The sequence below is a fragment of the Hippoglossus hippoglossus genome, chromosome 16 (assembly GCF_009819705.1).
Source record: "Hippoglossus hippoglossus isolate fHipHip1 chromosome 16, fHipHip1.pri, whole genome shotgun sequence".
Classification (NCBI taxonomy): Eukaryota; Metazoa; Chordata; class Actinopteri; order Pleuronectiformes; family Pleuronectidae; genus Hippoglossus; species Hippoglossus hippoglossus.
The window spans coordinates 21,562,709-21,587,513 of record NC_047166.1 but is presented as its reverse complement, the minus strand read 5'-3'; the positions used below and the strand labels follow the sequence as shown (position 1 = coordinate 21,587,513).

Here is a 24,805-nt window from a genome sequence, read left to right as displayed (position 1 = left end):
GTGTTACAGTTTAGTTTCATGTCCCAGGGGACTCTGTCATTTACATCAGAATGAGCTGATTGCACATAAAACCTCACTAATGAGTACCAACACAGATGGCTGACGTTCTTCTTTTTTAACTTAGGGTAATTTAAGATGTGTTTCAGAGCCTTATGGCAGGATTAAACCTGTACATCTTATTCAGGAAACCGGCTCATTATTAATGACGCTAATCCTAGAAAATCCTGATGTGCAGTAACAATTGACGTTAATGAGAATATCCTGGCCTCTGTGTAATCCTGGATCTCGTGGTGAATTAGACCAAATGCTCATGTGGAAGAAAACTCGTACAGCAGACTGACGTGCAGCCAAGACGTCTCAGCTCCATGAACACAGGCAGTGGCTACATGAAATGCTTGGGATCAGCCCTCCAGCTGTGCCCTGCAGACTCTATGAATTCATCATCCCAAAACAAAAGCTTTTCTTGCTGTCGTCAGAGAGTGGAGCTTTATTTTGAATAGTGCTGAATCTGAAAGTTTGTAGAAACATACAGACTGAACCTGTAAGAGTGCATACATACATACATATATATGTGATGATCCTCCACAAGAAAGAAAGACACTCCTTAACTCATATCTACAGTACTGGTAGTCCTGATTTTCAATTTGTGAGCCCATTATGCAATGATACAGAGACTCCCAAGCGTCTCACATAGACACGTTGTGCTTTTCAAAACATTCTGTGCTTTTCACACTGCACATTTCAGCCCAGGGTCACCTTCAGCCGGCAGGTTCCAGGTGCTGTTTGATTTCCAGTCCATAGAAACTGTTACTGACTCCACACTGATACTTGAACCTGTTGATTTTTAATATCACAGCACTCTGTTCTCTTCAGATGCACAAGACAAGTTATATCTTTCAAACTGTGCACTGGTGTAAAATTGAAGTGAACTGAGCTGCAATCAAAGATACAGACATAAATCTGCACTTTTGCCTAATTTTGCCAAAGACAATTTAGTTGCTCATTTAGGTCCAATAAAAGGCCTCGGATACAATCAGGATCGTCAGTAAAATGAGACATGTTCACGTATTTAAGTGGCATAAATTTGAGCCTTAACACATTAATTAATCTCCCTGAAATGAGGCTGAAACTCAATTTTAAAGCAAATTGCTTGATTGATAATTAGTTCTCATACCATCCAAATGTTAGGTGTCTATTGCAAGTATATTATTCTTAAAAATATTATTAATTACTATAATACCATATTAGTATTAAGACTTGATAGCAAATGTCTGTTGAGCTTTAAATACAAATAAATGCTGTTTTTAGTGTTAAAGGTCAATGTCTGGTGATATTTTTCCTTTTAACCAGCACATCATTTGTGTTAAACCACATCATTATATAGCATCTTCACACTCCGATCCAGTCACCTCAGCCCTGGGTTACAGTCAGTGCAGTGTGAAAAGGGCTCATTATTTCTGCAAACTTTTATTGGCGGTTTAGGGTTGTTGTTTTTTTGTAACTCTGATTTTTCGGTAGAAGCGAGCCATGCCTTTAGGAGGAGTATTCGTACTCCTCTGCACTGCGTCTCCCAAAGTCCATCCAGCCGAGATAATCTCTGTCCTTTATCCTGTGGGCCGGGGACAGACCACTGGCTCTGCTGGTGAGGGAGGATCTGGCCTGGTGGGGAGAGCCTGGAGGAAAGAAATGGGAAGATGTCATTCTGCTTGACCAATACATGAGTGCAATATACACACTGTATCATTATGTTTTAACCCTGCTGACTTGTTCTGTTTCTATTCCCATCTTTATGTGTCCTGTTAGATGAGTGAGCTCAGCGGGCAGTCACACAGTGTTGACTGGAGAAAGAAACACAGATACACAGTGACAGAGGGAGCGGAGGGTGAGGTCAGGAAACAGGGAGGTGAGTGAAGGAGGGAAGGATAGTGGGAGCAGTGGGGAGGGAGGGAATGAGGATGAAGTATGGAAAAATGAAGGGAGGAGAGAGGAAGCTTGAGGGAGGTGGGAAATGCCAGATGGTGGGACTCAGGCACAGCATGACAGACAACAGATTATAGAAGGATGGCGAAACAACATGGCCGTGGGCAAACTGAGATGAGTCGAGTGATCTGTGCGTAATGAGACGACTGAAGGGACAGACTTTGCTCCAGTTACTCCGTCGATCCGTCTCTGAGATACTGGACATCACACTGCTCACCTTTCCTGGAGATGAGTCTGGCCAGTAGCTGGCTCAGGCCGTTTCTAGGGTCTGTGTCCTCCTGGGGTTGGTTGTAGTTGGCGAGCTGCCCTGAGGGGGGCGCTGGAGCTGAGCGGACCTGACGCGTGTGGTTGGGTGAGGGGGAGGGCAGGCTGTCTGACAGGAGAGCCTCACCCTCAGCTCTCTGGGGCTAATGAACATAAAAAACAAACAAAAAACAAGATTTGTAATCAATATTGTTTTAGAGCAGTTTACATGATAAAAATCCAGTGTAGATGAATGTATTTTGTAAGTTTGTGTCTTACGATGGACTGTGAGGGCAGACTCAGGGAACCGCTGGACAGAGCAGCCAGTAGAACACACACACAGATACCTACATTCATGACTGGGGAGAAGAGGAGACAACACAAAACAATCTAAATAAAACCACTCATGGACTCATTTTCCTGTTAGATCTCCTGCTCTTTACTCTTTTCCTTTCCTCTCTCCCTCCAGTTTGTTAAAGGGATGTTTTTGATGGAGGGGGAAATGAGAGGTAATGAGAGTTTTGCAGGAAGTAGAAATAAATAATTTCACGTTGATTGAAACACGGTGGTGGAGGAAGTGATGAACCTCTGATGGTTCAGCTGGAACCTCAGGGCAACATGATTTTGGGAAGCTCGCACACTAACTCACTATTTCACTGAGCTGCAAAAGCACACACACACACACACACACACACACACACACACACACACACACACACACACACACACACACACACACACACACACACACACACACACACACACACACACACACACACACACAGGGGGTGCGGGGTATGTAGTTGAGATGAATTCACCCTGTCAGCATTTGCAGAATCCCAAAGGAAACACACCAATTATTTCTAAATCTTCATTTTGCTCCGAGTGCTGTTTTTTTTTAACAAGGGCGAGGTGAAATTAACGATTGCACTGAGAGAATAAAAAATAATGACTTTAATTATTGATTCATGATTTTTCTTTATTGGCTTCAATAAACGCTAAAACAATCTGCTTGGAGATTCCACAATACTGGGAGCTTTTCTATGAAAGAGCAGCTCCACATAAAAGGTAGATGTTCAAAAAGCAAAACAAGATGACACGATATGACATTTATCAGACTGAATATTGTGCCTGATGTGTTAATGCTGTATTTTTGAGTCTGGTACAGTATATTAGCTGTAGCATTAGTTGTGGTGATTTACGCTCTGTATCAGAACATTCATCCAGTTAATCAACAGCGGTCACTCCAATTATTCAAAACCCCAGTTGCTCTGTCTGTCTTTCTCTTACAGCAGGAATCTCTTTTGTCTTGGTTCAGTCTCTCTCTCTCTCTCTTTTCTTTTTGCTTGTTTGTCTCTCTATTTCTTCACAGAGTGAAGTGATGGACCTTTTGCTGCACTTAATCAAACACTCTGGATCGTGTCATGATGATCTCAACTCAGAGAAGTGCCGCGAAATCTAGATTTTATGTGGAAAACCTTCTTTGTGAGGACTTCCACTTATTCACTGAAGTGAATTTAATAACATTAATTGAGAATACCCAGACTTGAAACTGATAAACATGTGTGTTTCAAACAAAGACATATTCAACCCTCAGTCTCCTGGATAATGTTCTTCCTCTAAATCAGAGTTTGCTCAGTTTGCTGAACAATCTAATGATGATGATGAACATGACATACATCAGAATACGACAGACACACAGTGAAGCATCTTGGAATAAAACTGTATTTTAAAACAAACTGATATGTAGAATTTATATCTGTGAGGAATTAGCACAGACAGGCCATTTGAATACTGCTTGTTGAAATGGACAGTGATGCCATAAACAGTCATTCTGTCGATGTTAATATAATTCCTGTTAGCAGCTGGTTATTGTCTCTCATTCATTATTCAATGAGCTGGTAATGGTGTGGTATTGTAATGTCTGTGAGAGCCCTCTCCTCCTCCTCCTCACACTAAAGAAAAAAAAAGATCTTTAGTTTTAGTCATTTTTATCTGTATTTTACTTTCTACTTGTATAAGCTGCAACTTCCTGAGCTACAAATAGTGATGAAAATAGATACAACACAATGATAGGCCTGTTTGAATTAAATTAACTTTGAAAAACAAATTCCCACATGTATAATCCTTCCACTCAAGTTCAGAGATGAAACATACAAGTTTGGGGGGGGACACAAAAATACATTGTAATAAATTTGTAATATAAGCGACTGAAACAGACAAACACTTAAGTTTCTTAACGACACACAATGCAGCATCAGTTCAGTTCAGTTCTTACCTGCGGTTGTTGGTGTGGACCAGGAGAGGCTGAGGATGCTGAGCTTTGCTCGTCCAGTGTTGAGGCCGTGACTGAGGGAGAGAGAAAGGAGACCATACTTTATACTGACACACAGGAGGGAGGAGGAGTCAGGACAGAGGGGAGGGGCCAGCTGCTAGCGCAGAAACTGATGCCATTGACGCAACAGTGGATGCAAACATGCACACAAGCAGCAGACGCACACATGAACACACACACACACACACACACACACACCTACACACACACACACACACACACACACACACACACACACACACACACACACACACACACACACACACACACACACCAAATTGTTTAAAAAAAAGCTGGAAAAGGGTTTGGACAGAGGTGGCAGCTTTAATTGTGTGGCCCTTTTCCTCACCTGTATCAAAAATAAAGATAGGAACACACACACACACACGCACGCACACACGCACACACACGCACACACACACACACACACACACACACACACACACACACACACACACACACACACACACGCACACACGCACACACCATCTCAGTTGGTTTGAATCTGTGGTTTCCTGTGAAGAGAAGCTGAAAAAGCTCTTTAACACTGAGTAGAATGTATCTCTGTGCATCTGAGTCAAAGGCTGTGTATGGTCTGAGCATTTAAGTGACCATACACACACACACACACACACACACACACACACACACACACACACACACACACACACACACACACACACACACACACACGCACACAGAGTGTGCAATGGGGAATGGGGACAAGTCAGGTCTTGTGTTATGTATGATTATTGTGAAATCATATATGTAGATTAGTCTTTCTTCTTAGACAACCAGAGGCAGCATGCAGTTCATCTCAGGGAGGGTGGTATTACTTCTGGTTGATCAGAACCAGGGACCTTGTTTCGGTGGGACAGTTTGATGAGGAAATACCCTGTTGCTTTTCAAATGATCACTGATGCAGTTCTGACAGGATGGGCAGCTGCTGGGACTCATCACATCTATGATTGTTTCCCTTTTAATAGAACTAATACAGTACAACTAGAACAGTTCCTGTTGTCAATTTAATCACCAAAGTAATCAATCAAACAGAGGGTGCTGTCATTAAGTGATTAACATACATCATTGTTCTAAACCGGCCTGTTTGTTTGGCCTGAGGTGAGGATGGATGCAGCTTTCTTTCTGAAGCTGTAAGACGGACCTGCAGCAAGTAAAGAGAAGAGCTGTTCACCTGTTCAGCTCGGCTCAGTTTGCAGAAGAAGAAAGTCTGTTGTTTTTTGCCGTTGTCGTGAACACGCTTGTTGTCATAATCAACAATGTCACTTCCGCCGGTGAGTTCAGCCTTTAACAATACACATGCCGAGTGTTAAGTAGATAAGGTGAACCGTTCTTGTGACAGATTGAAAAAAAATCCAGGAATGTACATGTATCAATCAGTAGTGAATGTGTTCAAGCTTCGTCCCGTGAAAATTATTGATCTAACTTTTATTTTTGCTTTGTAATGGTCAGGGAAGTTTCAAGGGACTTTTGTGGGGCCAAGGCAAAGGGGACCTCGAGGGCCCTACAAAGAACCAAACCGTTGAAACACATGATAGCACATCATTCCAATCTTAAAACAATTATTTTATTATCAAAATTATGATAAAGAAACCCCCACCACCATCCCAGGCTCATCATACACACAAACTTACCCTTCTAGTCTTTAACCAAACCCCTAGAATTACAAAGCTTTTGGCAGGAAGTTATGGGGCATCATTAGAGGTTTTCCGACCATGTTGTTGTAGCAGTCTCCTGTATGTAGCCGATCATAGAATTTAATGGGGTTCTCAAAAATTGACGTTGCTGTGGACTATTATAATCACCCTTCACAGGGGCCCACACGGGCAATTTCCCTCTTTCTCTACCCTGTTGCAAAGCCTCTGGTCATGATGAGTGTTAGCAAATACAGTTGATTTTTTAAATATTGCTTATACACAGTAAAGGGAGAGGTAGAACAGTTTAATTAGCCCATAAAGGAGCAGTTTGTTGAAAAGTATCCTGAAAGGCCCTGAAGTAAAAATGTTGGAATGCACCACCAGTAGCAAGGCCAACGTTAAATAAAAGAAAGTCTTGAATGACATTCGTTTTTTTTCTTCTCTTTGTGCACGATCAAAATCTGTGGAACTCAGAAAGTACAGGTTTTGTCAGAGAGTGAAAGTAACAGCATTAGTGTGTTTTGTGGACAAAGGCTGGATGGCATTCATACATTAAAAAGGTACGAGCCGCACACGGGCGTAACGACATGAAGTGGTTTTTAAAAGGTTCAGAAACATCAGGACTGGCTTTTAACTCACTGCTGAAGCTACAGCAGCAATTACTCAACATCAACTCATTCATTTGTGTCATTTAAGATGGCTGCAAACTATGATTCTGTTTGAGGACAAATATATTTGATCAACTCATGTGTTCCCCTGATCTCTGCCTGAATGAGCTGGTAATATACAGCAGTCATACAGAGTACAGACATACAACTGTGCTACCTGTACCTCACAGAATGAAGCTCTTATTCCTTTCATTTCTGTTTTTTTGTGTGAATCTATAAAAATTCTTCTGATGTTCAGCATCTGACGAGGTCACAGGACGTTTCAGAAAAGAACTTTTCATTCTCCTACTTTGTATAGTTCAAGACCTGAGACCTGTTGAGCAGACGTTTGCTGCCATTCAGACTCAAAGTATTAAAGTTATAATACGTAGGTCTCCTTCATCATTGTTTATAGAAACAACACTTAGAGACATTTTCAATTCACAGTACATTTCTCTCACCATAGAAACTCTCTTTACAAACTTCCTGTGATCCGCTGTAAATTCATACAATCCTATACCTGATTGTCTACAGTTCCAATGATAGAAATATGAAAGAAAAAAAGGAAGATGTTATAGGTTACAATATTAATAATAACTTTATTTGTATGGCACTTATCTAAACAAGGTTACAAAGTGCTTAGCATGGCAATAAACACAAATAAAGAATAAAAGGTAAGTGGCTGGTAGGGATATACTTAAATCAATATTAAGTGCCAAGTCATAACATATTGAGGTTGAGACCTTAAAAATATGATATGAGTTTAGATAAATGCTTTTACAATGAGGGATGGAGCCGGCCCTTTAAAACACATTGTGGTGAATCTGCATGGATTGAAATTACTGTCACCACTTGACAGCGACTTATGTTTTTTTTCTCTGTGTTGCACTATTACGACATTCTCAAGAGTGACAGACAACAGGCTTCTGGGCCTTCTCTGATATTTGTAGTGAAAAATGTCACATAATGAAACCAGAGCGAAATAAGTAATGATGTAAGTCACTTCCCTCATCATGTCATTTCTAATAATGCCTCACTTTCCCTGTGTGTGTGTGTGTGTGTGTGTGTGTGTGTGTGTGTGTGTGTGTGTGTGTGTGTGTGTGTGTGTGTGTGTGTGTGTGTTTGTGACTCTGTGAGGACTCTCTGGGTCTGTCCTGCATGTGTTTTAGCTCCACTCCACCATGATAATGAGGTTAACATTAGCCTGTTTCCTAACACTGTCATTGGCAGCTGTGGCACTATTGATGGGGCTTTGTCCTACACGCTGTCATCAGCACCTGTCTAACTTCCCATTTTCAAATCACCTGATTGGCCAGTGGGATGCACTGAACCTCATGAATAATATCAGATGAATGACACCTGCTCCTCCCGGATGTGCAGTGACAGTGGTCCAACTTGCTTCTATGGTGCCTTGGGCGAACTCCCCCAAATCTATATGCTGACAAATATGTATATAACCTTAAAAAACAAAAATGAATGTTATTTTAACAATTTCACAAAGCCCAGAAGAAATCTGTCAATGAAAGTATTCACAGTGTTATGAATGAATTGTTGTTTATAGTATTTTGAAGTGTGGCGTTTGTTACTCTACCAATATTAGGTGGGCTACTCCCTGGCTCCCACTACCTCTGGCTTTCAGAGGAGAGACCTGAGGTCAATCTGACCTCCCTTGTCTCCCAAACTGGGCGTCTACGGGTTAACAAGGTTAATTGACCAACACAGGGACAATATGTCATCACATCATTGTGCCAATAAGCGATGGAAAACCAATCCCATGAATGTTACCATTTGCTCAGTACACAGATACAAGATTTAAGGAAATATTTTTTTCCCAAACCTAACCCATGTCTGCATCTATTCTGGGGAATATTTTAGTTTTACCTGTTTCACCATGTGACAAAATCTAATCCACAGAGTCTCTGATATCCAACGTGCTTTTGGCAAACAGACATGTGAACAAATGACTGGACGTCGACTAATCCACTCTCCTCCCTGTAAGCCAACTGTAAGCCTCATAAAACAGTTTCTGCTGGGTGAAATAAATTACGAATAAAAGTATTAAATATTATTATGTTCCAGTGTGTGCTGTATATCTATAATAAAATTTAATTAAAAAATGTCTCTTCATGATATCTTACATATACTTTTGTCACATTTGACAAGCCAGGTTAATTTATAAATATAATTTATAGTGAAAGGACTCTCAGTCCTCTGTTGCTGGTTGATTGGCACAAGGAAACTCAGGTAATAGAAATCTGAAAACTGACCTAGACATGAACAGGATGAAACATGTATCACGAAGGAGGAGAACAGGAGGACCCAAACGCAGGAGTCAGGTGAAGGTAAATATCAAAAGGTGTCCTTTAATACCGGAAAAATCAATATAAGTTTACAAAAGGTACAACAGGAAAGATGGTTGAACAAAACAATTCCAAAACAAGTCCAAAAAAACTAAACGTGAGTCAACAAGAAACACAAGGGACCAGGGGACAGCAGAAGACCACCAGTGATCAGGACAAGAGAAATCAGAGGGACAAGTTGACAAGGAAACCGGACAAAGTAAGTAAATAAGTCTTATATACACAAGGAGGCAGCAGGGAGGATTGACCACAGGTGAAACACATGAGGAACAGGTACAGACGACCACAAGGGCGGGAAACAGGACAAAGACAGGAAGTTAAGCTACAGACAAACAAGGAGCATCATTTCAAAAATAAACAGGAAACTGTGAACCCAGGGAAACTGGTACACAAGGTTGGGTTGGTAAGTTGTTTCTGAAACAACTTTGTCTTATTTGTTGGAAACCTCTGTACGTCACTTTCGAAAATATATTCAATGAAGTTATCAAGCTAACAGTAAACAAGGAATGACTTCAATGGGAATTGTCCATGGATGTTGGACATAAATTGGCCCCTCTGTGTAAATTGTGGCTCCTTTACGACTCCTGATTTTTTTTAAATCCTAGATCAGCCACTCTCAGGTAGTGCACGTTCATATGGGCGTGGCTTTAAAAAGAGCATCGATGGGAGGGGCTGGGATGTATGGGTTGTATTTTTTTGGTTTAGTTAGGCCTGCTCTTGCTAGCATTTCCAGGATTCCTTCAGAAAAACAAGTCCAATTTCAACTAATAATTTTCCAAATTGTGAAATTCATCAGTAAACTGACAAATACTGACCAAAAAAAAGTCCACTTGTGTTGGCATGGAGATGTAGTTACCTCCACTGGAATTTACAGCTGGTCACTTTTAGTCTGAAAATATCCAACAAGGCGTAACACAAGTGTCTATGGCTCACAGTGACATCACTGCTGTCATCAGAGGAGCCGCACATGCACACACACAGATTTTCAAGGAATGCATTCATGTCCATTCTCCCTCTCTCCACCCCTCACACCAGTGACTCACAGCACTTGAGTTGATTGCATTGTTGTGTTGTGAGAGTCAGAAACCTCTTCAGTAGATGGACCCTCTTTTCTGCTCTAATCAGCATTCTCACTCTGTATTGTCAGAGATGAACGGAAGGCCGGGGGCAGAGACGAGGACAAGTAGGCAGCGGCAAAAGGATGAGGACGGTATAAACATGAATCAGATCGTTCAAAAAAGCATATCTATCACTTCTGAAAACAGTTACCAAGTAATTTATAGCAGTAAATAATGTGAGGCAGATTGTTTTAGTCTGTAACTGTTTAAACCCAAGGACCTTCAATCAATCCCTCAATCAAATTTTATTTGTATAGCCCATATTCACAAATCACAATATGTCTCACAGGGCTTACAGTAACAAGGTGTGTCATCCTCTGTTCTTAACCCTCAACAAGAGTAATGAAAAACGACCAAAAAAAACGTTTAACAGTTGAAAAAGAACGTAGAAACCTCAGAGAGAGCCACGTGTGAGGGATCCCTCTCCCAGGACGGACAGAAGTGCAATAGATGCCGCGTGTAACTGAACACATCAATGCAATTGTAATGGAGAACAGACAAATAAGAGTATTTAGTATACTGGTTAGAATAAACAGTTTGTAGCATAATGTAAGGCAAATGAATTGAGGAATTATTGTCAATAATGGTGAGTATGATGATGGAGTATCTGAGTAGACATATTGTATATCAAGCAGTCTTGTTGTATTTAGCTTGGATCTTGATAATACTGTGTCACAAGAACGATTCTTGCAGTCTCTCATAGCTTTTTTGTGATAAACAACTAGTTGAACAAAACTCTAATGTCAAATACTCATTACCTCCACAAGGAGGTTATGTTTTCACCCCAGTCTGTTTAGTGGTTTGTTTGTAAGCAAGATTACACAAAAAACTACCAAACTTGGCACATCCAGTTAATTTTTCCACTTTCACATTGTGAGATAAGATGTTTTTCGTTGATTTTACAGAGAATAATTTATGGATGTTGATTTTAAAAAGCAGGCAAGTTTATGGGACTGAGATCCATGACAGTGTACAATGTTGTGCAGATATGAATAAAAGTCTGCATCTGGTGAATTAAAATATGGTTTAATAAGGGAACTAATGGGCTTTGGTGTTGACGTTGGCCTTGGAGGTATGCTCTCTACTGAATGCCATTCAAGTGTTGGTTTGTTTGTAAGTTTTTATGATTGTATACAAAAAGTACTTAAAGGATCACTACAAAACTTGAAAGACATGGTATGCTTCAGGAAAGATCCCATAAAAGTTTGGTACGGATCCGGCTCCAGAATTTCTTTTATATCATTTCCTTTCAAATCGTTCGTGTTTTTTTACTTCTTTTTTTTTTTTACATTTTCACTATTTTCCTAAGGATCAATTCATGGATGTTAATAAAAAAAATCTGGCATTTTTAGGGAAATGGTTGTGTGAGATTTGGTGCAGCTCTATTTAATTTAAGAGCACAGTTGTTCACACTATTTGCCGGCAGCTGTGAGGCTGCAGAGGCACAGTGGCGCGTTAGAGCTGAGACTCTATGATCCATGGAAATTGAACCTAATATTCAGGCTTGGAAATTGTACATTACTGTAATTGTGCATTCCTTATTAGGTGTCTGGGAAAGTAATGCTCCCTGAATCAAATTTGCATTAATGGTCTGCAGTAAGGCTGTTTCCATGCTGAAAAGTAGAATAAAAGTTACATTGAGTAAAACAAGAATTATTTTTATTGTCATACAAAACAAAAAAAAAGGTCCATGAAGTTTTAGTCTGAAAGTAAAAGAAGCTGCAAACCACATCTGACATTTGCCATAGTAGTTTTGTTTCCCCCTGACCTGATTGTTTCCCCCTGACTCATGGTCCTCAGGTGTTAGTTTGTGATATTGCTCCTGTTTCTCAGAGGAAATAATGTTACTGGACTTGGCTGCTCCCTCTGTCTCTCTCCAGCACTGAAGTAAAGAAGTATGCATCAAATCAGAGTTGTCATATGCAGGAATACACATTTTCAGTAAAAGTATCAGTATCCATTAGAATACCAGTGACTGTGATGGCATAGTCTACTTTAGTTATAATTTCACACGGAAAACATTATACAACATGATAAAGTGTTTTCAGGAAATGTGAGATGTGGTCAGAACATCTTTTATATTCAACCATTAGTGAATAAAGCGACTGGAAGAAGAAGGAGTGTAACATGGCTGCCTTTAGTGAGGGGGTAAAATGCATTCTGTCTTGGCTTGAGATTGCAGTGATTGTAGAGTTAATGAGAAACAGTGATCTTGACATGAAGTTGCCTGATTCAGGGACAACAAAGGTAAAAGCATCCATTTCACGGCTTTGGGTTCACATCCCATCTCTGGTGTCTCATCTGGGTGCAGTCAATCCAGGTAATCGTTAACATTGAGGCAGCTCTTCTCAGGTCTAAATCTACATTTATCTACAGCATCTACAATGTGACAAGATTTTTCCCACAATCCTCTGGGAAATGGCTCAGAGTCCTTATTGTGGTCCAGCAGCAGTAGAGCGGTCGTCTCCTTGTGCCTGTGACAACAGCCGTCCAACTCTCTTCCTTTCACATCCACGCAACTTTGTAGCTCTTCGGACTCTTTCGAACAAACAAACAAATTAACGTTTGTCAGTAATTGTCGTTACAAAGCTGATCTCTTTAAACTTTTTATTTTTTGTCTGCAAATTAGGGTTAGTAATAATAATATAATCATCAATGCCAACAACATCAGTGTCAGCCTTCATGCTCTGATTTGACTGTTTATGTTAATTTCTGTACTCAGCAGCCTGTTGTATTTACAGTGTTTGCTTTCCTCTCTTTTTGACAGTTAGTGTTTTGACAGTTTTATTGCCAGCCAGAGGCAGTCTGTCACCGGCTGGTTGAATGAAGATGTGTGAGGCTGCACACACACACACACACAGACACACAGACACACACACACACACACACACACACACACACACACACACACACACACACACACACACACACACACACACACACACACACACACACACACACACACACACACACACAAATGCAACTTCTCAGTTATACAGTATGGCAAACAAGACAGGTAGCAAGACTCAATCATGGAGGTAACAGAATAGATAAGCAGAAATTATGTATGATGTCAAGGGTTTTCGCTTAATATGGAAATAAAAAGGTATTGGCAGGTTCAGCAGAAACATACTGCACCTACTGGTTTGTGTTGTCAGCACGGCACTGATGCTGGCAGGGAATGTGCAGGAAGGCATCACTTACCAACCTGTATATGTTAATAAATCTAACTTTTAAACTGATCAAAAAAACAATTAACATCCACTGACATCTGGCTTTTTTGTCTGCAATGACAGTGGATACAATCATCATTCACTTCCTGGTCAAATAACTTCAGAATAGACGCAGGGTTTTAATAACTCTGGCTGCAATCGGCAGTGATGGAAGCGAGACACCCGGGTTAAGACACAAAGATTTTTTTTTCTTTATGCACACTGCACTTTTATGCAGGACGTTATGACGTAATTGACATGTAAATAGTCGAGAATGTTTGTATTGCCTTTTACATCTTGAAAACAATTTGCAAGAGTCATTTTTTTATTCTTCATGAAATGCAACACTGGCAGGACAGCAAGGTGTGAGAGCTTCTCAGTTTGGAAGTTGACGCTGAACACGACTCACCGGAGCGAAACAGAGAGGCAAACTCCTCTCCTGGCAATGGGAAAGAAACCAATCACCTTTTTCGACAGGTTTACTCCTGTTTAAAAACTTGCGTATACATGTAAATTTCGATGTAAAAGAGGTTTAAGTAAACTGTAACTAACTATGTGTTATAATTTCCTTTTTTTGGGGGGGGGGGGTAAAATCTCATTAAAAGACCAGTTGGATTTTTCTAATCTCATCAACGCAATCTCTCTTTTTTATTCCTGTTAAGTATGATAGTACATTTTTCTATGATGAAATGATTACTACAGGGAGCCTGGTAGCAACACTACACTATACAGTAGATTTCTGTAAGATGGTCAGTATGTGATCCATCATCACATGGATAATGAAATAACAGCCAGGACTGACTCACACACACACACACACACACACACACACACACACACACACACACACACACACACACACACACACACACACACAGTTATTCACAGCTCTCTATATGTCTTTATTGCTCTCTATGGGTGTGAAATCAATTCAAATCCCAACACCCACTGAAAGAGGTTGGAGAGAGCGATTCAGGAGAATACACTCCATCCTGTGATTAACCAGCAGGGACTGGCTATATTGCTCACCTCCCACAGGGTGTATGAGGTGTCACTGCTCCTAGATATGGACCTGGAACTGTGTGTGTGTGTGTGTGTGTGTGTGTGTGGTGTGTGTGTGTGTGTGTGTGTGTGTGTGTGTGTGTGTGTGTGATCCTCCAGGCAGTAAGGCACCAATAAAGAGGTGATAAAAAACATAAACCGTTCAAAAGATGGACTGAAGAGGGGAAATGAAAGGATGACACCTTAAAGACCAGCCGAAGGGAGGGAGAGTGAGACACATCACCATGTGAGGCACTGCTCCAAGGTTATAGCTGCACTTTGTTAGACTCATAGGCTGATGTCATGTCAGTGGACTCGAGTTGTGTAGCAGAACACATTTCAACAAGACAATCACCAGGGACATTTGCATCAGTGCTTTGCATCTGTGTGTGAGTTTGGCTTTTGTGAGGCTTTTCGATTACAGGTTGTAAGAAACGCTCAACTCATATACATCCAGCTGTCAGTTTTTTAGATGTACCTACAGTAGATGGATCTAATAATCTCCACCCATCCTCACTTATTCTCAAAGGGGTTGCAGGGGAGCTGGAGCTGACATTGGGCGAGAGGTGAGGTACATCCTGGACATCGTCAGCATCTCGCAGGTACAATGTATGGAGCCAAGTCATTACCTACGGTCAATCTAGATTCTCCAAATGACCCTGTTTTTTTTTGTAACCGTTGGAGTCTAGCAATGTTTGCATTGGGATTTATTTGATGGAAAGATCTGACAATGAATGTCTTTGAGGAGATCTCTATACAAATCCTCCGTTACATTTCTTTACATATGTGAGCTACATTAAAGTATGATACTATAACATTCAACTAACGGGTAAACTTAAAAACACAAAAGCAGAGAAGCTAACGTTGAATAACTTGAATAACCGAACTGTCATGTTCATGGGGTACAACAATAGAAAGGGAACAGCATAATTGGTGGACACAACCTTATAAAGAGGGATTCCCCCAAAAGATTTAGTTAAATTTTAACTATAAAATAAAAATAAATTAAAGTGTACATTGGATTCCGTGACACATAAAACTGTTCTATAATTGGCATTGTTGAATTTGACCTGTGAGAGGAAGCCAGATAAAATCCATGCAGACAAACTCCACACAGAAAGAACTCTACAGAAATAATTTTAACCAAGACCCTTCTTGCGACAGCACTAACCACCGTGCCACCCAGCTAATAAACTGGAACTGTAAATCACATTACAAGGCTGACTGAGGGAGAAGGCAGTGAAACAGTAGCAAGACATAGCTGAGCATGGGTGTCATGTACTGAATGAGCATCAATTTTATATGGGCCACACAGGACAAATACAAAATGATTCTGCACTTGCTAGAAATTCTTCATGTAGTGATTGAATTTCTATAATGAGGTTGGAATTATTCTGCTCTCCACAGCATGCATATCTCTGCTGTCTGCCTGTGAGGCACTGAAACTAGTACAGATGTTTTTACACCCACAGTCTGCAGACTATCAAATTAAAGAAAACATTTTATGTTAACTTAAACAGAAATAAGATTAACATTTAGCCCTTTCTTTATTTCTTCTTTTTAATATTCAGACTTATGTTCCCATATCATTATTCATGTTTTATACAATGTAAATGCTTTTCTTTCCATATCACAGCCAATTTAGGTCTGTACGTTAGTGTCATACATTATTTGTATCTTATATTGTTTATTTTATTGTGTTCTTTTTTAGTTTTTTATATGTTTCAATGCAGCAATGAGTATCAGCACTCGCAAATTCATTGAATGCACCTTGTTCAATGAGATGTCCTGCTCATGTCTCCAGCCTGTGACTGAAGAGCAGGGTCTGCACAGGAGAAACATAGAAGTGATGAACAGCTACTTTCACTGTGTGGTTCAGACACACATGCACACACAGGGGGGAATTGAGTTGCCATTGAAATGAGCAACATGTTGGCTGTTCCACTGCATATGTTCATTAAATTCACAGAGCTGCACCATAATGATCTCTGCTTCACACACATGCATCAAACACAGATACACAGATTATGCAGCACACTCCTATTTACTGTGCTTGAGGTGCCTTACATTTAGAGAAGTGCACAGTCACACGCAAACATTATGACCTTTGCATAACCATGAGGCTGAGATATGCTCATGCACGTACATTCTGTGGACAATTATTTATTTTATACCCACACACACAGACAGAAATCAAACAGTGTTGTCATTAGTGTGGGTTTGGTGATCGGTCGTCATAATGCAGACGACCGTCGCATGCGAATCACTGGATCAACAACCTATTGTTACTCTGTTCTCTATGTAATTTGATAGAGAGCAGCTGGATAAGCAGCAGCCCGAATATTCCTCTCAATGATCCCACTCTCTCATGATCTGCCTGATATTTCATGGGGTCATGGTTTTTCATTCAGCATTTAGCCTCCAATTTTGCTGTCAGCATCTGTGATGTCACAATAAGATTATATTTATAGACAGAAATGGGTGTTAGCATGTTTCAATAGAGAAAAGCAGTATCTCTTATTATTAAACATTTACATTAACTATATGTATATACATATAATCACTTTCTCTCATGTTTATATATGAATTTACAGCTAGGTTAAAGGAAACACCTATACCTGCACATGATATTACTTTTTAATGAGAACATAACAAGTTGTGGTTTTAAAGACACATCTTTTTTGAGGATGGCATGGTTCTACATGGGGCAAAATTATTTTTAACTTTTTAATTATTGTCTTATTCACTAAATCGTCAATGTTCCCTCTGCTGTAAAACACAATGGAGATTTGTATTAATGAATCAACTCATCTTTCTTCTTTAACTTAACCTAAATATGCAGGTTAAGTCAACGTTTAAGACATTTTAGTCATTCTCTTTGGAACTTATAAACATGAGTCGTCATAACTTGACGTCTTTTGGCTTGAAATGATGAGTTGAATCGATGAACTTCTGACAGTTCACTCAACTCATTAAATGAAGAATCTGAAGTCTCTGAACTTTGAAGAGTTGAACTCTCCTCTTTTGAAGTTTAATGAAATAATGACATGATTTAAACTTCATGTGTGTGAGTTTTTTTTATATCCCAATAAGGACAATTTCATATCCAGCCACATATCACGATGAAGCACATTTCTGTGAATTCAATGAATAAACAGGTTTTATAAAATAACAGGAATGTCCTATTCCTTACTACATTAAAATTATTGTAATGATCCACCTCCTGTGGTCCTTTTGTGACTTTTTGCTATTGGCCTCCCTATTTAATTTTGTCAAGTCTTCTCCTCATGTATTTCAGTTGGTTCTGCTTCCTGCTATTGTTCAGCAGCTTGTCTTTTCACTTGTTTTCAACTATCCAATCGGACAAACTTGTATTTATACCACCTGTGGTTCACTTCCTGTTTGCCAGATTGTCCATGTGACTTTGTGAACACAGTCACTCAAGTGTAGATCTACTAAAGAGTCTTGTGTATTTTACTTTGAACTTTTTACCTTCATGCTGATTTCTTTATTGGTTTGGGTTTGTCTTCCTGTTATTTCACCTGCTTGTGGGTCCATCCACTGAGTTGTTTTTTGCATGGAACGTTATAATTTTATACTCAACAAGTAAAATGTATAATAGTAATGTGTTATATATAAATATAGGCCTGAAATGTGAATATGCCCCAAACATTAAAACTGAACATATAGTTAGTCTGATAGTCTTTAGGTATGACCTCCATGCTTGGTCTTGGCTGGTCACAGTCCTTCTCCTGTTCAGAATCACCATGAATGCAAAGTGTCTTAACATGGTAAATCCACAATGATCTCTACACCCTGAAGTGGAATATAGAATCATTTAAATACAGTCCCTGGGAGCAGCTTGTTGAATGTCTTTGTTCTGAATCTGTAATAAAATGGCTTCAGCAGTGGCAGTTGGAAGTTTTTTCTTGTCAAATTTAAAGCAATTGTAAACTGATAAAATGTGAAAAGAAAACAAATCTGTCCCGAAGGATCATCTCTGTGAATGAAACTATTTTAAATTATATTTTTCGAGATCTGTTAAAATACTGATTTGACAACATAAGCATCTGAAGACATCAGCTTTAGGATGTTTGCTGGTGATGATTTGATGATGATGATTTTCACTATATAGTGACACTATATATTTTTTATAAAAAATATTCTAATGAAAGAATCAGTAGCTGCTGCCCCAGACTATAGTGAGTGAACATCAGCTTTTGTTTTTGAGACATCAGAGTCTAAAAAAGTAAATTAAAATGAAGAGAAATAACATTGTTAAATAATAACCCGCCTTTTCTTTCTCTATTTTAATCAATTGCAATCAAAGAGAATTCAGTGTATTTCATAATGATTCATTAAAAGTTACTTAAGACTGCGGAAGTGGAAATGTTTAGTCAGAGGATAACAGATTATTTTCATGTTGGATTGATTTAAAGTGAGCGCTGGACTTTTTATGTGCCTGAAACAACTCGTTCATTAGAAGAAAAAAGATTTAAAAGGAAGAACAAAGAAATATTATCTGTTCTGGTCTCAAATTGACAGCGCCTGGCTTTTGGTCACTGGAACAAAACAGATTTACATATTTTTGTCACGACTGAGTGGCTTTGATCTTGGGCATAGAAAATTCAGCTGTTAAACTTCATTTGACCCTTACTCTCACTGTCGACTAAAGGCTATCTCAATCACACCTAATTGACGTTTGTTGCTCAAGGTTTTTAATTTGTGGAGTCGTAATCCAGAGGATTTGAAGCACACAGCCTCGGGTTGTGATTGGTGAGAATGGACGACGGGGAAGGTTCGAAATAAAGCTAGAGTGAGAGGAAGAGAGGTTTAAGTGGATCTGAGACAGTCTGCAGTCACTTCTCTTTCATTAAGAACAAGAAACACTCTGATTGACACACCAACAGTGGTACAAAGACACACACACTGTCGACCTCATCAGTCTTTCAGTTTTGTGACCGTAAAATAGTCTGTGAATTACCCTTGAGGAACAGTAACAGCCCGTCTGTTATTTTAGGTCAAACTGTTGTTTCATTCATAACTCGTGACCAATTAGCCGAATTGTTTAGACGAGACAAACAGTGGACGGCAGAGGCAGGCTGAGAAACCGAGGAGGAGAGCAGACTCCGTACAGTCACTGTTATAAGATACTGAATATAACAAGATTGGCTAAGTTTGGAAAAAAATAATAAAGTACTTTAGTAGAGTTTATAAGTGGCCTGCAGGCATATAGTTTATGTTGTGCAGCAAATCAATAAGGCAAGAACACTATACAGACAAAACAAAACATGGACATAAATGAAAGTGCAAAAATATCTACCATAGTGAGGTTAACAACCAGGGTCTAAAGTTAACTTTTTGCTCCAACTTCCAAAGGCTTGTCTCAACAAATTTTGAAATTGAGAACTTCAGTCAAAACCACAAATGTCATAGTCATGGTGCTCGAAGACGTCAAATCAGGAAATTGCTTTCTTTAGGATTCATTTTGTGGATTCATTTTTTGGCAAATACAGATCTACAGGAAACAGGAAAGGTACATTTGATGGTGTCTAGAACTAAAATAAGGAATCGCCTTTTGTCAGGACATTCGGTTTGTCCACATTGCAAAAAGAAGATCTGTAGTCTCCCACCAACAGTCTGAGGCTAAAACAAGAACTTTCTGCAAAAACTGGTTCGATGTAATGACCTCACCTGAAACTGAGTTCACTGAAATTGTGCCATCAACATCCAAGTCTAGTTGACAAAATGATTTATAACAAAATAAGTTTTAGAAAACCTCCCACCTCTCATACATTTAACTCTTATACCTCTTTCACACATAAATTAGCAAGTATATGCAGTTTTTTTTATACGCAGGTAAAAGGTGACTGACTCCTTATTTATTTTCCCATTGGCAGTAGAGGAGTTTGCCTTTTATTTTTTTTTCTTCCCGATGTCTCTTCAATGATACAAATGCACCAAAACCTGAGATGCTCGCACACATCACTGTTTTGCAATATTAGCATGTTCACCAAGTCATTCGACTAGGGAGTAAATGTGGATTGTATCATTCTCATTCATTCTCACTGCAGACAGAAGCCAGATGTTAGTGGGTTTAATGACCAATGGAAAAGGGCCTCATATTTACATCTTCAGCAAAGCATGCACCAACAATATTGGTTTTGTTAAAAAGAGGCAAACGAGACAAAGACATTAGTTGTTGCTTTTTAAATGGTTTTCCATTTTTAATGTCTGTGTTTTATAAATCCAATTATTGTTGAGCAGGAAATTGCAAATATTTGTTGTTCAGCTATTCTGCCATTTCCTATGACAATATCATGATTCACCATTACCAACTAATTGTCTGACTGTGGCTTTATTCTCAGAGAAATCATTTGGAGTCCTGCCCATTATTTCATGATCACTTCCGCTATTAATGACAGGAAAACACTTTTAGTTAATGTTGTTTAGTGCTGTTTTTTTTTACATGAACCACTATCTAGTCATCGTAATTAGCACAGTAAGGACAACTACCCTCTCTCTATTGCTGTTCTGAATCTTTGTGTATATTATATATTTTTTCTAAATGTTTTTTATTATTATCGTCTCAGGTCTTTACCCTCAAGTGAAGATTTCAGCTAGCGTTCCTTATCAATCCATCCAACATGTAGCTGCTGTTGGGACATGGAATTTGTGGATACCCTTCGGCCTACATGGGTAGTCAAAAGCCTTGAGCACATGTTCTTTGTCCTGGAGAAAACCAGAGCAAGGCCTCCCAGGGTGCGGCAACGTCACACAGAGGTGTGACAACCCCCCCAGGGACACAGGTTGCAACTCCCATTGGTCACTCTGGACCCCATGACCTGTGAGGTCACCGGGCCAATATAAGGCCAGGTCTCCCCCTCTTCTATCTCTTTCTACAATCCTTCCGAGGGGAGAAGGCTGTCCAGCCTCTTTCCATCCACCTCTTCAAGAGGAGCACACCGCTCTTTCCCTGCAACTTCATGGAGGAGAGTTGCAGCTTCCAGCTCATCTCACCAAGGAAACCTCCTCGCAAGCTCTACCAACCTCCTAGCAGTGACGCGATGTCCTGCAGGAGAACTTCAACCAGCAACTGAGCTGCACAGTGCAACAGAACTATGAAGGCAGTAGTCACACAACCAGCAAGACGATTTCACCGAACTGCGAACTGCACAGCAACCTCTTTTCCCTTTCCAAGGACGGGTAACACAACTGGGCTTAATAAATATACTAGGCTAAGCAAGACTGTTTATTCGAATCTGTGTGATGTTTATAAGTTTGATGCATTATTGCACAACACTGCTCTATTAACAACGTAGCCCATACAACATCAGACGGTACAGTAGTTACACGTGCATGAGCTGATTTGAGAAACTTGAAGACAGTTGTATCTTAATTTAAATCAAGAGGAGCAAAATTCTGTTCTTTAAAATCCATTATGTGTTCTAATGAGTTTATATCCCAACTGAGGCCTTAACATGTATGACTTGCTTCAACTATTTAGTGTCCAAAACATCACTGAGAGATGAAATAATATGGCATGATGAGAAAATTACAGAATATCTACACCAGGTTCGAATCTCACAATACACTTAATTCAGTTCAGGTTTCAAATCAAGCACAGAAGATTCAATTCATCACAGAATTACCTTCAAAAATAGACTTTTGGTCTCTGCAGGCGAGTGCAGACACACTCAGATACATTAATGCGTCTCCCTCTCCACGTTCAGTTACGCTACACTACCATCTTGAGCTATTTTTCACTATCGCACAGATTACATCAGCTCACTGTGGTCACATACATGGTATTTATATAATATCACATTTATTGTATCATATATCCGGTTAGGTACCTCTGTAGAATTTACTGCTTTTAGAGAAACGCAATCCTCTGCAGGGGGAGTGAGTATGGCCCAGGGAAATTATGGAGTGAAACTAAGGTGAATATGTAGGAAATTAAAAAAGAGTTTGCTCTTTGCTATTGTGCTGATTTGTACTTGAACCAAAATGCTTTCACAACAATGGTTTTGAACTAAACATTTTTATCCAAACACACACCGGATGATTAGCAGTATGGTTTTTTTCTTGCTATGCTCGTTCTGTTTATTTATTTAAGTGTATTAAATCAGAATTGATTTCCCATGCCAGTGAAAACACCCTTAACTGAGCTGGATCTTTTCTTTCACATCTATGCAATGAGAAATAAAAACAACAAAAGAAAAGAAGATAGAAGAGTAAGGCTTTACATAATGAGGCAGACGATGAGAAGAATCCCCATAGCAACAAATCTGCTTTAACTGAAACTTTCACTTTGAAAACTATGGAGAAACATTCAATTACTTCACATTTACAAGTTTGAAAAGGAAGCATTTAAATAACTTGGAGGAAAAAGAACCTGTGGCACTATCATTAAAATCCTCACAAGAAACCCATCTGTCACAATACCTTTAAATTATCTGGAAAGGTCAACATATTGCTTTTCCCCTGACTTTAACTGATGAAGTCCGTAAGTGAGGTATACTGAACATCTAGGTGTGGTTTCGTCAATCAATCACATTTTATTTGTATAGCCCATATTAACAAATCACAATTTACGTAATGCAGCTTAACAAGGTATGACATCATCTGCTCCTGACCCTCAGTAAGAGTGAGGAAAAATTACATAAAAACCCAGAAAGAGCCACACGTGAGGGATCAATAGATGCCGCGCGCAGCAGAGCACTTCAATAAAATATCATTTACAACATTCATAAGAAAAGACAGTGTCAAACATAAATAGAGAGTCAGCAGCTGTGGAAGAATGAATTGAAGAACTTTTAGGACATGAAGAGTCCAGACTAGGAATCACCAAATGATAATCAATATATCTTATGTTGGTCAGTAAATATACCCAGGAGCCTCTTATCAACCTCCACACACTAATTAGTCACTATTATTCACAAAAAGAGATATTTGTATCTTTGCCCTTTGCATGTACATGTGAATAATGAGCTCCATCTATAATCCCAGCTGACAAGAACAGACCCGCTCAGCGATGGGAACACACACTCGTGCAGAGCACACACACCAACTTACACACACTACCTGCTGCTTCCTGTGACTATTACCATAATGGTTTCCTGTGAGAATGTTGGGACATGATGGGTAAGAGTCATTAGTGGCACAGGTGAGATCATAAATCACATTTAACACTGTTGACCTTTTCATTAATGATAAGCACACAAAAAAATCAATATGCGACTGCATGTATCTACTTATGTAACATGCTGTAAATCCAACAAAGGCATAAAATGAACATGGGATGACAGATTTTTTTCCCAGACTTTTTTTTAATGCAGGAAGAAAGAACTTCAGAGGGACATGTATGACACCATTAATACCCATCATTACATACCTGGTGAATATAAGGGGGAACAAATATTCCATCATCCAATGTATGATCAAAAGCACATACATTTGTTTTGAACATATTTCTCAGTTTTCTCTGTTTGGACCTCATGAGCTGTTGAAGATGTTTTAATCTTGTCCACATCGGGCTCTTTGAACATCAATACGACGCAGCTGAGGGATTAATTAGACAAAGAATCCATACACAAGTGTCAGTTGAATATCTGTCAGACGTCTGTCTCCACCACAGCACACAGCATGAGAACCAGCACACATTCATTCAAGATCACATGTATCAATGTAATTGCTGTGTAAATATTGAATTATGAGTATCATTTATAATGCCATATACTGCATGGGCGAAGCAATCTTAAATAGTTTTTTGAACTTCCCTTCTTTGAATTTCCCACTGAAATAGTAGAATTTGTGCATTTGGTTTGTATATCTTTGTTTTATTTTAACTAGCAACTGCTCTAACTGTTCTGTTCCCTCTTGTCAGTGTAAATGTGATGTTTGCTGCAAACCATCTCTGAATTAAGACCTTTATTCTCCTCCCTCTCTTGAATCCTGTTCATTGCACAGAAGTGTAGTTTGTTTACATGTGATTGATACCAAATTGATGTGAAATCTCCATTTGACACCATTTATTTTTGGTTAAATACTTTTTATTCAACTTTGCTTCTAGTGTTTGTCATTGATTTCTCACGGAGATCCAACATTTTTCTTTTTCCATAGGGAAAAAAAGCAACATGAACCACAGAGGTCAACTTTAAGTTAGTTCAGAATATAAAAACAAACTGCAGGTCTTGATTGTGAGTCATTCA

At 39.3% G+C, this 24,805-nt stretch overlaps 1 protein-coding gene and 1 long non-coding RNA gene across 2 annotated transcripts; one reads left to right on the top strand and one right to left on the bottom strand.

The window, feature by feature from the left end:
• Positions 1–1,116: 1,116 nt before the first annotated feature.
• LOC117777533 lies at positions 1,117–23,930 on the top strand. The gene is made up of 3 exons (XR_004616626.1): positions 1,117–1,269; positions 10,520–10,532; positions 23,916–23,930. It is a non-coding gene; the product is annotated as an uncharacterized LOC117777533 (long non-coding RNA).
• On the bottom strand, positions 1,491–4,573 carry ccka (cholecystokinin a). Its single transcript, XM_034612377.1, has 4 exons — positions 4,502–4,573; positions 2,503–2,582; positions 2,198–2,387; positions 1,491–1,673 (listed from the first exon to the last, which is right to left on the bottom strand). The coding sequence occupies exons 2-4, from the start codon at positions 2,578–2,580 to the stop codon at positions 1,534–1,536; spliced, it is 408 nt and encodes a 135-aa protein (XP_034468268.1). The 5' UTR covers positions 2,581–2,582; positions 4,502–4,573; the 3' UTR covers positions 1,491–1,533.
• Positions 23,931–24,805: the final 875 nt, after the last annotated feature.

Excerpts from the sequence above, each read along its gene's own strand:
- ccka (XM_034612377.1), bottom strand. The coding sequence starts at position 2,580 with ATGAATGTAGGTATCTGTGTGTGTGTTCTACTGGCTGCTCTGTCCAGC. Across the intron at positions 2,388-2,502 it reads GTCTGCCCTCACAGTCCATC|CCCCAGAGAGCTGAGGGTGA; the intron begins GTAAGACACAAA and ends TATGTTCATTAG. Across the intron at positions 1,674-2,197 it reads CAGACTCATCTCCAGGAAAG|GCTCTCCCCACCAGGCCAGA; the intron begins GTGAGCAGTGTG and ends TCTTTCCTCCAG.